Consider the following 15,802-nt stretch of genomic DNA (forward strand, 5'->3'; position numbering starts at 1 on the left):
GTTGGTTGAATCTGCACACGCAAAGGGATGGCAGATATGGAGGGCCAGCACCCCTGACCGCCAAGTTGTCCAAGGGTCCGCTGTAACTTAGTACAGGTCCAGAGAACTAAAAGAAGACTGTATAAGGATTTTCAAATCTAAACATACAAGGAAATTTGTTTTTATCCAAGGAGTCCTGAGTTTTATAAATTTATAGAAGGCCCTATATGAGCTTTGTGAATAGCAATTATATATCAGTACAGTCACAGTGAGTCAGATGTATTGCTGTAAAAATTGATTGGCTTTTGGCTTTATTAACCAAAGATTAAGTTGATTGAATAAAACCATCGGTTCAAAGCGTAAATTGCTCTTTGTTTATACATGGGTTAGCAGGAAGAAGTTATGTTGTTCTGTCCAAACAAATGTTTCCTGTGTCTGCTTTTAGTTAAATGACCAAAATGTTTTTAAAATTAACTTTTGTCTAAATTGGGTTTATTATAATGCTCTAATTCAAGACTTAAATTATGTGATTTCAAAGTTTCGGCTACCCCAAGTTCTTCTTTGCCGAAGCGTACACGTGAAGAGGAAGAAGATAGCACCATAGAAGCATCAGACCAAATCTCTGATGACACAGTGGAAATGCCTCTTCCAAAGAAGTTGAAAAGTGTTACTCCTGTAGGAACTGAGGTGCGTAAAGGTTCTTCTGTTTATTTTTACTTCTACCAATAGAACTAAGATATTCTTTCAGTTACAGCATTATTAAATGAATGGATTTTTTGTTGTCAACATCCAGAAAACTCTCTTGTTGATCTTACTGCAGAGTTTCCATTGACAGCCCAGGTATTGTTGCTGTTGCCAACATTGTTTTTATGTATTTGCATATGTTTAATTGAATTGGTTCCCATTTCACTTTTAAAACCACAGCTACAAAAACAGGATGAATTCCATTTCAATCTTTTTTTAAAATTCAAACTATTAACTTAACATTTTTTTCTGAGGTTAACCAAGATGATATTCCTTCATTTTCTTTTGTTGAGGGTAAATTGTAATGAATTGTTTTATTATCAAACTCTGAGACTGTTAAATTAATTTCATTAGCATATGTTTAATGTTTGTAAACCTTATTTTGTATATACTGAAGAAGAATGTGATTTAGTTATATTTTATAAATAAATATAAGTGAGCATTTCTGATGTGCAGCTTCATAAAATTACGGATTTGAGTTTTGTTTTATTGGAAGAACTAACTGAACAGGTGATGCTTCATCTAGTGAACTAGTATGGTTAACACATTTGTTTGTCATTATTCAGGAAGAAGTTATGGCAGAAGAAAGTACTGATGGAGAGGTAGAGACTCAAGTATACAACCAAGATTCTCAAGATTCCATTGGAGAAGTACGTAAAACACATTTAAAGTAAACAAATTGTTGCTTTTAATGAATGAAATGAGCTTTGACAAACTGAAATATTATTTGGACTTTATTTCTAACTTGCTGCTTTTTTGTTTAATGAAATACTGTTAGAATTACCAATGCAATTTCTGCTTTGTTTTACCCCTAATTAGTATCCTGCCTTCTAAACTTTATTAAAAAAATGTTTTTATTTATAGTCAACACAGATTTTCCAAGCGTAAAGATTACCCACTCTTAATTATTTGAAAGGACGAGTGCTGGTTGAGTCTTGAGTTAATCAATAGTACCCCGTTTGGTGGTCCTCTGTTGCTTTCCTTACTGAATTAAAATAATCCATGAAAGGAAATGCATTTGTATATGTCTTCATCTTTTGAACTTTCATTGAGGCTTCTCCAGAGGCAGCTTGACTAGTGGAAATGTGTAGACACTGAAGTTACAAATCACTAGGTTCTGTTCCTAACTCCACCACTTAGGAGCTGTGTGATTATAAGCAAGTCATTAATTCTCTTTAAGCCTCAACTTTCTCATCTGTTGGAATAATACAATGTAATTTTTAGTATTGTAGAGTACCTAAAGTAGTACCTGCCACAAGTTAGGCACTCAAATTATTATTTACCTTTTTTCCATTCCTCTGCCTTAGGAATTGAGAATTCATAATTACAGTAATATTAGTTAACACAGAACTTATTATTACATGCCAAATGTTCTAAGAAATTTACATTTATTAACTAATTTAATCCTCATAACAACCCTATTTTATTAGTGAAGACACTGAGACCCAGATAAGTCATGTACCCAAGTTCTCAAATGTACCCAAGTTCTCATGTACCCAAATCCTAGCATTGGGGCTAGGATTTGAACTCGGGCTGTCTGGTTTCCATTTGTTTTGTTAAGCTTGAACCAGTATTTCCTGTCCTGATAAAATTTTAGGATCATGTTATTCTAAAATTACTTTATCTGTATAAAATATAGGAATTGTTTCAAGCTAATCGTAAGTAACCATAAATTGCAAGTAAATTTGAGTTTCTTAGATGCATTAATTTTGAAAGTTAATTTTTTTAGTTTTCTTGGGCTAAGGACAAAATACTATACCTGCAAGATGCATGCATTATATTCTAAATAACATTGATTTTGTGTGTTCCTTCAGAGAGAGTCATACCTGAAGAGCATAATAACAATTTTGAAATGATGTGAATTTCCATGTTATTGTCAGACTTGGTTAAATTATACTAAAATCTTTTTTGCAAAGCTTTTTCTTGAGATTGGCAAGATTGTCTGTGACTCAAAAGTGCCATTGGGCTTTCCATTCTGCACTATCTACTGAATGTGTGAATGTGTAACAGTTCATTTTTCTAATTTTCTGACAGTGAAGCAGATGTTCTTTGTAAGTGTTGCTTTTCTTGAAATAATCATGTCAGTTTGAGTTACATTTTTAATTATACCATGACTTACTTGTTTTTTCCGTTATAGTAAACATAATCTTTATGAATGATTTAGCTCACAACATATTATTTATGATTTGTGTGAAAAATAGATTTTGCTGAGTGCTTAACTAAAAAGTAAACATTCAACTTTTTATAGTAAATATCAAAAGTAAAGTTAAATTATAGTTTATTTCAGTAGCTAACAAAATGAAATTATGAGGAAGTAGATTAAGCAAAGAATTGTTTTTATATCTGGTATATCTTTAATGTGGTTTGAAGGCTTAAGAGAGTTTTTTGGGGAAAAGTGTTTTTGTGAAAATAGCTTATTTCATTTAGTGTGTTTCACAGACCTTCTGCTTTTGGGGGGAAATTTTTTATCTTTTTAAAAATTATATGTTGCAGTCCCATGGTTATTTTTTTTTTCTGACTTTGGTGTGCAACTGTGCTGTCAGCTAACCACATTGGCTGTTGAGTACTTGAAACATGGAGAGTCCAAACTGAGATGTACTTAAGTGTGAAATATATATCAGATTTTGAAGACTTAGTACAAATTTTAAAATGCAGAATTAATCATTTTTACATTGGTTACATGTTGAAATAATTTTTGGCTATGAAGATTATTATTAAAATTGATTTCACCTGTATTTTTTTAAGTGACCGCCAAAAAATTTTGAATTACATACGTGAAACATATTGTGGCTCACATTATATTTCTATAGTACAGCACTGATCTCCAATACCACACTGGTAGTTATGACAAACATATCTGTATATGTATATTTCTCTCTTTTTTTAATTGGAGTTTTACCCAGTGAGATTTATAATAATTCTACTATAGAAAGACAGTAAAGAAACCCAAAGCATGTATTTTAAATTAAATCTACTTTTGAGAACTGTATTTTTAAAAACAAAATGCTAGTAGTCCATATGTATTATTTAGTCTTTACTTACGTCTACCTATGTCACTGATAGTTTTAAGTATACTTGACTTTTGAAAATTTAAATTTTTTTTTTTTTTTGAAGGGAGTTACCCAGGGTGATTATACTCCAATGGAAGATAGTGAAGAAACTTCTCATTCCCTACAAATAGACCTTGGACCTCTTCAGTCAGATCAGCAAACAACTTCATCCCAAGATGGTCAAGGCAAAGGAGATGATGTCATTGTAATTGACAGTGATGATGAAGAGGAGGATGATGATGAAAATGATGGGGAGCATGAGGTAAATTTAGTTTGAAATCATTTATTGTTTTGACTTCTGGATGAAATGCTAAATCCTTGGGACTACTAATGCATCAGCCAGTAAAATGTGATTCCCCATCACTCTAAATAGACTATTTTGCTTTTCTTTTATCCTGACTAGTTGTGAAGTGAACATTTTATAATGAAATTTGCATATTCCAAATGATGGGAAATCTCAATTTTGTTTTTGGGTTTTTTTTTTTTTTTAATGATTACTAAATCCTTTAGGGTTTATTAGTTTAATTAAACTTAATCTTAAATCTCACTGATAAGTGACCATGGATTTACTTGTAATCTCTGTGGTTTCTGGAAATAAAAAGAGTATTTTTTTCTCGTGGAGCCCCATAGTGCTTTTCAAAGAAATTGAGGTGTCATAATTAAAGCATATGCTAAGTAAAACTTAGTATCTTATTTTGGGAGTTAGTTTTATATTGACAACTTCTCATTTTTAGATTCATTCATCAAACTGTATTTTTTTAAAGCTCATAATATAGTACAATTTCATCATTTTCTGGTTCAATGCCACATTTTAAATTTAGAATTTAAGACAACTTGACACTCCATGGACATCTAGGAGATTTAATCTTTGAATTGATCTTATACAAACAGTTAGACTTCAGAGCCGATCATTACTGTACTAATTCCAATAAGCTTCATAGTTTTGTTGCTTGCTCCCACTAAACTAATCCTGTACAACTCTCAGGACAACTCCTTTATCTTGGTCAATGATGTGTCACTTAAATTTCTAAGCATGATGTCAAAATATGCAGAACATGTATACCATATCCTAGATCCTTATTTATACTTGGGCATTTTTTACTAGGATTATGAAGAAGATGAGGAAGAAGACGATGACGACGAAGATGACACAGGGATGGGAGACGAGGGTGAAGATAGTAATGAAGGCACTGGTAGTGCAGATGGCAACGACGGGTATGAAGCTGATGATGCGGAGGTAACTGGCTAGAATTTTGACCATCCATTTTCTTTAGGAACTTGCTTAGAAAACTTTTCCAGGAGTATAAAAAGGCCTGTATTCTCAGAACATTACAACTTTTCATATCTTTGGGTTTTTATTTGTTTCTACTGTGGTTTGGTTTGGTTAATTATTTTTTAAGATAATTGCTTGATTTATTTGCACTTAGCATTAATATTTTGTTTTTAGGGTGGTGATGGGACTGATCCAGGTACAGAAACAGAAGAAAGTATGGGTGGAGGCGAAAGTAATCAGAGAGCAGCTGATTCTCAAAACAGTGGTAAGATTTGATTTTGGGTTTTTTTAATGATGTTTTGTTTTTTCAGTCTCTTTTTAATTGAACATTTTTAATATTTTAATTCAATTAATTTAATGTTTTAATCTAGTATTTTCTAAACTAGGATTGCACTTAATTATCACAGAGGTAATAAAATTTGGTTAGTAAATTGGCAACCAAAAGATTGGTTCTTGTTCTAGCTTTGTCACTGTTATTCTTTCATAAAGTATACTATATTTATATCCATAAAATATAGTCATAATATTTTTTCTACCTCATGGGACTGCTGTATGATTGAAAAATCTTGAAATCTGTATAGAGTATTGTAAATGCCATGTGTTGCTGCTATTCTTACTAAGTGGAAAGATTTAATCAGGAACTTCTAGTAACAGCGGTTCACAGCCAGAAGAGGTCAGTCTAATCAAGCTACATGTTTCAAGATTTGTGCATATAGGAACTTTTGCAATATTGTCTGGTATTCCAGTGAATAAAAGATTTTTTGATCAATACAGCATGCCTTTCATTAAATCTTTAAAGGATGAGTCCAGGAATGTTGTAGGCAGTAAAAGCATTATGGAATTCATAGAAAATAATTTTATTTTAGAACCATTTTTAAATGTATTTTGAAGAATTGGTGACCATCTGGTATAATATTCTGGTTTTAAAGATAATACTGTCCCAAGTCATTAATAAGAATATAGTAAAAATCTTATACATGTAGACTAGTGGGAAAACAGCGTATCTGAGTTTCTGTTATAGGCCTGTGTATTTAGAAGTACAAATTGTGAAAAAAAAAAAGTACAAATTGTATGCTTATTTGAACTAAAGAAAACAAAGGCAGACAACCTTTTCAACTTTTAAATTTTTTAAGATAAAAATAAATAATAAATACTGAACCATAATGAAGAATAGTGTTGCTTTTTAAGGGTGGTATCGAGCTAAGGAGAGAGATTAATGCTTATAATTTTCTAAAATGTTTTATAAGATTTAAGAAACATCTTTTGTGTCATATAATTGGGTTATAGAGGGAAATTTTTTGCCTCTTTAGTTATTATCACTGAAAGCTAATGTCTGTTGAAGGCAAGTGGTCATAGCCATTTTTTTCCGAGATACAAAACATGTAACAGATGATCATTGAATACTTGTTGGAGACTTTCTTTTTTACAGTCAAGTGAAAATATGCATAGCAGTCTGGATGAAACTAAGTTAGTGGGTGGATTTGGTACATTGCTGATAGTTATAAAAAATGCTTTTTCTGGGAGGGTATAGCTTAAGTGGTATAGCACATGTTTAGCATGCATGAGGTCCTGAGTTCAATCCCCAGTACCTCCATTTAAAAAATTAATAAATAAACAAATAAATAAACCTAACCTCCCCCCAGAATGCTTTTTCTGACAACTATACTTATACTCTTACAATAAGCTTATCAGATTTAGGTACCAGTGAAGAATCTGAGGAACAGAAGCAGAGTGGTATAACCAAGGTCACATAGCTATATAAGTATTAGAGCAGGAATCTGATTCTAGACCTCAGACTTTTAAACTACTAAATTGATATGCTATTCAATTTAGACAGCTTCTGTGTTTCACTTTGTATGTGGAAAACCCAGACATCTGAAGGGCCATTGAAATTCAAAATTCAGAAAAAACAAAATATAAAAGTGTTATTGTAAGGCTTTTTCCCAATCTCCTTCACCCCATTTAACAGTAATACTTGCTAACTGTAGTGGTGTGGTGTGGTCTTTATGTAATTTGCCTATTTCAATAATATAAGCCAAAATTTATTTAATGTTTATTTTTTCGTGTATTAAGCTAAGTGCCTTATGCCCATTATTTGAAATCTTCAGAAAAATGTTTCTTGTAGGTTACATTTTTGTTCTATTAACCAATCAAAGTACTCAAAGAGGCTAAGGGACTTGCCTAAGGCCATACAACTGTTCATTTTACACTCATTATCTCTGAGTTCACTGACCTCACTACTTTTTTTCTGAAAATATTAGTGAGGTGATGAACATTCCTAGTGGTAAGATTTATAATTCTAGGGATTGTCCAAGTTGCTTTGTGGTAAATTTAATAGTTCAAAATAAGCTGCTCTTTTCCTATAGGTGAAGGAAATACTGGTACTGCAGAATCATCTTTCCCCCAGGAGATTTCTAGAGAACAACAACCATCATCAGCATCTGAAAGACAGACTCCTCGAGCACCTCAGTCACCCAGACGCCCACCACACCCACTTCCCCCAAGACTGACCATTCATGCTCCACCTCAAGAATTGGGTCCACCAGTTCAGGTATTAAAAGTACTAGTCATTTTGAAAAATGAATTTTAAAAAATCTTGACTTTTCCTCCCTTTCTTTCCATTAGACATTACTTTGGTTTTCCCCAGAAATTAAGTGAACTTTTTAATGTTTTATATTTTTATAAAATTTTTGAACTGAAACTAATCTCTGAATTATTTTCCTGGAAATACAACAGTAACTTCACTACTGTAATCATAGATGAAGTGAACTTTGGAAAGGCAAGGTTTATTAAAGTTGTATATAAATTGAAATGATTATAGTCAGGGAAAATAAAAGTCTGATCACTGTTTCTACAGATTAAAAAAGAAAAAAATTATCTTGGATTTTAAGTGAGATAAAATGTATTTTAGCAACTGACCACAATTTGTTTTGAAGGTTTCTTTTTCTAAGGTGCCTGTTCTGTCTTTTTTTATTTTCAAAAAAAAATTCTGTTGTTTAACAGAACTTTCTTTTCTCTTTTTTTTTTTTTTTGCAATCATACATATTAATTTCCACTTTTAAAATTCTTGAAACTGTACATGACCCTTTACTCTTTGTAGTGCTCTTTGCAGTAGGGTTGGACATCTCATCAGAAGCTCTTGAAGAAAAAGCAGGAAAAGTACAAAGGCTTATTAATCACCTAGCCTGCGTCTTACCCTGTAGTGTACTAAAGTAAACACACTTCAGTGTAGAATCTACTGAAATACCACTGGTGAAGATAACTCATTGTGAAAAGATAAAGCCATACAGGGTTGTTCATGCATCTTGCAAAGTTTACTACATATTAATTTAGAATTGTCTAAACTGGGAAATGATTTACAAGTAGTCTGTACTGCTCTTTGAACTCCAAAGTATAATTAAGCCTTAAGATCCAAAGGATACTTAACTAACATTTAAATTTAGGCGATAGGAACTAAATTAGTTACCTACAAATAAGATAGGATCAGAGTTTGGTTTTAAATATTGGTTAATATTATGTATTCATTAATAAAATACTGGTCTGTTGATTAATATTAGTCTATATAGTTAAAAATGTGTCATTGTTTACAAAATGGATTTCTTTAATACTGGTACAAGATTAGTAAGTTTTTCTTAAGAAAAATCCCAATGATTACGTTATCTGCTAACATTTCAGTTATTTTATTAGCACCGTAATAAGCTATATCTGTTGCTATTTGGTGTTTGTTTCATTGCCTACTTTCTTAAAACAAATGAAACGCCTTCCTTGACACAGAGAATTCAGATGACTCGGCGGCAGTCTGTGGGACGTGGGCTTCAGTTGACCCCAGGAATAGGTGGCATGGTAAGTACCTAGCTATCAAACAAAATGATTCTTTTGTTCAGCACGTATTTGTATAGTCCATACGTATGTTCCTGTCATGCCTGTTTAGTTCTTGTTCTCTGTCTGTTTAGCAGCAGCATTTTTTTGATGATGAAGACAGAACAGTTCCAAGTACCCCAACTCTTGTGGTGCCACATCGTACTGATGGATTTGCTGAAGCAATTCAGTAAGTTAATGAAAGAAAAACATACTTTGTGACTGATCAAATTCTTTCTGTTCCCCTGTTAACTTGATTGCTTTTGATTGATTCATTTTTTGTTAAGTCCTTCTGTGCTGTGCACTAAGCACTTGTGTACGAGGATTGAGGGTGTAGTGTTGGGGAAAATCACGTAGAGGTGAATGAAATACAGTTGCTTCCATCAGGAATTTGAAATTTAAAGGCAGTATAGCAATGGTTAAGGAGATGGACATTTAGAATGCCTGGGTTTGAAACCTGGCTGCACTGCTTCCTAGCTATGTCAAGTTACTGGGTTTTCTGTTCCTGAGTATTCTCATTTTATTAATAGGAATAATGATAATACAATAGTTCCTACCTTGTAAGTTGTGAGAATTGAATGAATTTATGTTAACATGTTGCGAATATTACCTGGCACATAGTAAGTGCATTATAGATGTTGGTGCAGGTGTGGTAATTACAGTGATCATGATGGATAGTGTTGTGAAAGCTAAGTATGTGCACAACTAACTATAACCTAAACAATTGGGGAGAACAGAAGCATAAGCAATAGGCTTTGTTAATACAAATAAAGGAGTAATTTATTCCAACAACTAGAGGGAAAGAATCTGAGAGAATTTAATGGGGACAACATTAAATTGAGTTTTGGAAAAGAATGCCTAAAACTTCCTGAGCATTCCCATGAATCAATTTATTTAATCTTTATGGTAATAGACACATTATTCCTTTTACAGATAAGGAAGCATAGAAATGCTAACAAATTTTCCAGCGGTCAGACAGTCAGAAAGTGGCAGTTTTTTATTTCAAACCAGTCAGTCTGGCTCTTGAACCTGTTTTAACTCTTGTGCTATAGCACTCCTCTCAAAAGATGTGAAGGCTTTCTACATGAAAATACACATCTTTAATTATGGCTGAAGTATGAGTTGAATGACAGGATGTACTTGAAGAGTGGAATAAAAATGTTTCCACAAACTTGGGGGTTTTCACAAATTTGGGGGACAATTGATTGTTCTGTAATATGTGGTAACGCATGGCCATCAGAACCAGTTTTAAACTTGCTCAGTTGACCACAACTGACTTGAGCTAACACAGTTTTATAAGCCAAGTGATCAGTGTCAGCCCCACCCTTGCAAAAGTCAGCCAGTCAGAAACAGACTCACTCCAGTAAACAAGTTCTGAGTGCCAGCCAATCAGCAGCATTCTCTCATAGCTCAGAAGAATTGCAGGTCTTTTTCTTTCAGGTGAATTTTTAAACTGAGAAACAGAATGTCCTTAACTAAAGCAATAATGTTGAAATAGAAGAAAAAATAGATTCAAGAGTTATTACACAGGTATAATCCATAAACATCAGTGGCTAGCTAGCCAAGAAAGGTGGGGGTAAGCAGTGGACTGAGGGTGAGAGAATGCTCTTTTATATCCTGGATTATGGGCAGGAAGATGGATGATAGTGTTACTAGGACAGGGAGAAAACAAGTTTCCAGCCATCTAGTATTAGATTTTTTTCTAGATCTTGGGAGCCATCTAGTGAATTCTTTCAGATAAGAAATGAACCTGAGAGGTGACCTGATTTATCTATGACTAAACTTTGAAAAGTGAGACCAAACTGTTTCATAATCTCATTCTAACTTTTTTCGTTACATCTCATGTTCAGTTTGTGTTGCTTTCAGTATATCTACACAGAAATTTCTAGCAGATTCAAGAAATGTGAGGCATAGTTTAGGAGAACTGAAAGCTATTTATATATAAATCACATATATATAAATCACATTGGTAAATTCTTACCAGCTGGTATTTTGAAAATATTTTTTTAAGTGAGAATTCCTTTATCAGCTTTATTTTCAGTCTGTTTTCTTCCTACTTTGTTTATGCTTATTCTTCCTTCCTACCTTTTTTCCATCGTTGCAGTTTAAACAGGGTAACTTTAAATTTCATCTTAAATTAATTTTTGTCTGTTTAGTTCCCCACAGGTTGCTGGTGTTCCCAGATTCCGGTTTGGGCCACCTGAGGATATGCCACAAACAAGTTCTAGCCACTCTGATCTTGGCCAGCTTGCTTCTCAAGGAGGTAAATAGCAAAATAAAAGCTTGGGTCTCTTGAATTTGCATGTATTTGGTAATAAGCTGTTCTGACATGATCTTTTTTTAAGTGAACAAATATTAATATTTAAAAGTTTATGTCTAAATAATCCTTATCATAATTTGTGCGAAAAGCTAGAATATATTTACTGCTTTTTAAACACTGCCTTATGTATAAGTCTTTCCAACAAAATTTTGAGTTCTTTGAGCATTAAGGACTAGCTTTTGCATTTGTATCTCTTCTGGCTCTTAGAATGGTATCAGGAATATTTGTTGTGCCAATAAATATACATAAATATACATACTACCAGCCATTTTAAAGTTGTTGGAAGGAATGCAGCTTATTTTCTGTTTAGTTTGACATTTAACATTCCTAGTTAAATGTATAAAACTAATTAGATATTTTCCATTAACATTAAAAATAAGAAAAATAAAGTATTTAAAATACTTAGAAGAAAATGACCTCTAAATTAGGTAATAGCAGTTGGTTATTTGGACATGAATTATGTTATTTCTGGAGTCAATTACCTTTTAATCATTGGTTGCCATCCATATAATCCGCTGTGTTTCTGGGAGGCTGTTCAGGCATTTTGTAAGTGAATGGGGAGTGCATAGTATTTTAGTAAGCCCAACATGGAAGATTAATCTGTAGCCATCTTGTAAGTCATGTAATAGATCTTAGTCCCTGGTGGTTTGAATATGAGTTCTGATAATGTTTCCCTCTACCAGTGTGAAACTGTGAGTTGACTTCATAGAAATTCAGATTTTTATGTGGTTGTATTATAGGACACTTCCTAGACTTGGAAGTTAGAGCTATGCTTAAATTGGAATGCCTTCACTTTATTAGCTTTTTAACTTTGGGAAAGTTAATTAACCTCCTTGAAATTTAGTCTTTTTAGCAAAAAGGAGACCAGTAATAATGTGCAGTTTTGGTGAGGAGTAGATTTAAACATAGTACCTAGTTCATAGTTGGGTACTCCATAAAGTTAGGTCGTATGAATCTATAAGGGCATTTTAGCTGTTTTTTTAGGGTACTTAATTTAGTGTTCCTGGGCTTAAAAATACATTTAAATTGTATTTACATTTTTGAGGGGTTGATTTTGCTTGATGGGCTAATTGTGGGCATCAACAAAGTTGTGTGTCTCCACTGATTAATTTTTTCTTTCACATACCTGGCATATTAACAACTTTTTGTTCTTTCAATCATTCATTAATATTCAGAATTGTCTTTAGGTTTGGGAATGTATGAAACACCCCTCTTCCTAGCTCATGAAGAGGAGTCGGGTGGCCGCAGTGTTCCCACTACTCCTTTACAAGTAGCAGCCCCAGGTAGGTATCTAAGGCAGATCAGTAGATTATGTGTTTTATTGGTATAGTGGAAACCTGTGATATATCTTCTGATGTAATTTCTGGCTAAAAATTAGGTAAACCGCAAAGTTAAAGTTTGAATTGCTTGTCTACTCTTTTCATTTTCAAGTGACGGTCTTTACTGAAAGTACCACCTCTGATGCTTCAGAGCATGCTTCTCAGTCTGTTCCAATGGTGACAACGTCCACTGGCACTTTATCCACAACAAATGAAACAGCAACAGGTGATGATGGAGATGAAGTATTTGTGGAGGCAGAATCTGAAGGGTAAATGTTTACCTTTTAATTTTTGCTTACTTAAACTTGCCAGAGTTTTACATTTGTTTTTCTTTAGCCAGGAAACAGCAGTCTATTGAACTGTATTTTCAATAGCATCCTATAATGAAAGTAAATCTTGCCATATGTTTTGGAAGACTAATTTTTGCATGTAATAATGTATTTCAGGACTTAGAGATTATTATTACAGAAGAGAAATAATTTTTAAAATGGTTGTCTCCCTGAAAATTGCATGATGCATTCTAGAACAAAATATTTCTTGGAAATCACTGGTACCCTTCAGTTAATGTAGCTGTTTGAACTTTTCTCCAAGAAAGAAGTCTTTCTGTGAAAATTAGGAATACTAGGAAATGATTCACTTTCCATTTAGTAGTGGACTCTCAAGCAGACCTCACTTACTCTTTATTTATGTGCATTTAGAACTTGGTCTGAAATACTAACTTCTTAAAAATTAGACGTTTGCTAGTAGTTTTTAAGACTTAACAACATTTTTAACATAACAGTTATAAACAAAATTTAACAAAAGGAAGTATTTAATAACAAATACTCATCTGGATTAAAAAAAAAAAAAAAACACCAAAGTAAGTGGAGTACTTCAGTGAGAAGAACCACTGGACAGTGGTCCTGGAAAAGTGTAACTTTCAAGGTGGAACCTGATTCTTTATAAAATAAAAAAGTTGAACTGCTTCATAGTCATAAGCATAGCTAGAAGAAGAACCCAGATTTCCTAGGTAGAGCTCAAAGGTTTTGTCTTTATTTATCAACATTTTCTTAGCATAGTTACAGGCCAGCTCTAGCATATGAGGAAAAATACAGGTCTGTTATTGTGCTCTACCGCAGTGCTACTTAGTTTTGGGAAGTTACAGACCCTGCTGAAAATAGTAGCTGCCTTTGATTCAGGTCGCTTTATATATGTCACTTCTAAACCACACAATATCTCTGCACAGTATCATCTCCTTTTTACCAGTGAGAAAGCTCAGTCTCTGACTATGTTAAAACAACATAGTTAGGCTGCACTTCACCAGTTTTTCTCAACTTCAGCAGGGTCATGAGAGGTAGCTTTCAGGTACACTGTTGTTAGTAACTGTACTAATGTTTGTAGATGGTAAAAGCTGGAGCAGATTCAAGTTATTCTTGTACTCTTATCTCCCTCACTTGCTTTTTGATGTACTTTCTTGAATGGGAGAGAGAGAGATGGAATTACAGCATTGAGCCAGGAATTCACCTGCCCACAGCCTGCCTCATTTGTAGCCCAGATGAGACAGCTATGGGTGCTAGAGCCCATGGTGAGTTAGTGGTATATTATTAATAGTTGTGATTGTTGTGAATTATTTTAGTACTCTCCTAGAAAGTTTTTTTGGGATTTATCAAAATCTGGATAATATATCTCCTGTGAATGTCAAGAATGTGAACATCATTTGTCAAAAAGGAAAAAAAAATGACAACAGAGGAAAAACAAACATTAAAATTGGAATGTGTCCTAGTGAGAGGGGGAATGATGAAAAAGCAGCTTGGGCTTTCTTTTCCCCGCCTTTAAAAAAAAAATGCATGATTACCAATATCAGAGTCTGGAGCTTTGAGTTGGAGGGGAGCTCTGAGTTACTTACATGGTAAACTTACCAGAAAAACAATTTAGAAACAATTTAGGATATATTCTAGTATCAGTTTTGTATTTTCTAATCAATTTTTGTTTTTCCTCATTAGTATTAGCTCAGAAGCAGGACTAGAAATTGATAGCCAGCAGGAAGAAGAGCCTGTTCAGGCATCTGATGAGTCAGATCTTCCTTCCACCAGCCAGGACCCTCCTTCCAGTTCTTCTGTAGGTAAGTTCCTGCTCTTGACTGCAATACAGCTATTATACATCAAACTCATTTGCAAAAGACACTGTACTATTAGTAACAATTTGCTAACTCTTTTTTCTTTAACTTTTAAAAGACTTTATTTAAAAGGGAAGTTTTACTTTATTAAAGGGAACTTGGTTTATATTAAAGGGAATTGGTTATATTAGAGGTGCTTCAGGGGCTGTGAAGGTTGGATTTTTGGGAGAGATCTAAGGAGTAGAACTTTAGGCCTCCTGTCTGTGTAAACCAGAGCAGCGCCTTCTTTATTTGTTCTATTTAATTGGTTCTATGTGAGATCTGGTATGGAGAGTTGACATTAGGAGGCCTTTTGCTTCAAAAAAAAAGAAAGAAATTAACTGATGTGAATAGTTTTAAAGTTTGGCTTTTCAAGTTTTCAAAGTTAACTCTGAAAAAGGCTATTTTATGTGTCTTTCCTGCAATAAAAATTTTTCTGCAGTACTTTTAAAAAAATAACATTTATTAAGCGCTTACCATATATCATAGTATTCTAGGCCCTTTATATGTATTTACTCATTTAATTCTCACAACAACCCAACTTGTTAAGCATTCATCCCCCTTTTATAGATAAGGAAACTGAGGCACAAAAAGGTTAAATAATTCCTTCAAAGTTACATAGCTAGTAAATAAAGGGCAAGCCAGGGTGCAAACTCAAGAAGTTTGACTGCAGAGGCTCCACTTTTAAATATACTATACTACTATATTAGCTATACTAGCTTACCTATCCCCAAATTTTTAGGTAGGAAATTACCTTTATTATTAAAGAAATATATACTCAGTCATCCACTCCGATTATTTTCATTTTAAATTGTTTATAACAGTAATTCTCAAACTCTGCCGTGGAACCTTGAAGTTTTATGGAAGACCTAAGTCAGTTACTACTTTTTTCAGTCATGGAACTTTGCTATCTCAAGGTCTCTTCTCCTGCCTCTCATCTGCTTTTCTGTGACACATCAGCCTGTTAGCCAGCATTCCTAGGTTCAAATCATGTATCTACCTTTTAATATATAGTAACTTTAAATCTCTGCTCATTTCATTGTGAAATACGGACATCCATAACTCATCTTGCAGTCAAGATTAGACAATGTATGTAAATTATATAACTCAGTGCTTTACATACAG

The 15,802-nt window shown here is 33.4% G+C and overlaps 1 protein-coding gene across 3 annotated transcripts in view; it reads left to right on the plus strand.

Annotated features, from left to right (window-relative positions):
• The window catches only part of TPR (translocated promoter region, nuclear basket protein), a 52,091-nt gene that overhangs the window by 34,190 nt on the left and 2,099 nt on the right, over positions 1-15,802 (plus strand). Inside the window, exons 38-49 of one of the 3 annotated variants that reach the window (XM_031438572.2) lie at positions 518-666; positions 1,290-1,373; positions 3,838-4,035; positions 4,879-5,010; positions 5,221-5,311; positions 7,413-7,597; positions 8,821-8,889; positions 9,000-9,094; positions 11,061-11,167; positions 12,400-12,507; positions 12,656-12,812; positions 14,526-14,644. In XM_031438572.2, coding sequence (XP_031294432.1) covers positions 518-666; positions 1,290-1,373; positions 3,838-4,035; positions 4,879-5,010; positions 5,221-5,311; positions 7,413-7,597; positions 8,821-8,889; positions 9,000-9,094; positions 11,061-11,167; positions 12,400-12,507; positions 12,656-12,812; positions 14,526-14,644 — 1,494 coding nt within the window. The remainder of the gene's footprint in view (positions 1-517; positions 667-1,289; positions 1,374-3,837; positions 4,036-4,878; positions 5,011-5,220; positions 5,312-7,412; positions 7,598-8,820; positions 8,890-8,999; positions 9,095-11,060; positions 11,168-12,399; positions 12,508-12,655; positions 12,813-14,525; positions 14,645-15,802) is intronic. The other 2 variants (XM_031438571.2, XM_010992095.3) reach the window with 2 other exon arrangements.

The sequence above is a fragment of the Camelus dromedarius genome, chromosome 21 (genome assembly GCF_036321535.1).
Source record: "Camelus dromedarius isolate mCamDro1 chromosome 21, mCamDro1.pat, whole genome shotgun sequence".
Classification (NCBI taxonomy): domain Eukaryota; kingdom Metazoa; phylum Chordata; class Mammalia; order Artiodactyla; family Camelidae; genus Camelus; species Camelus dromedarius.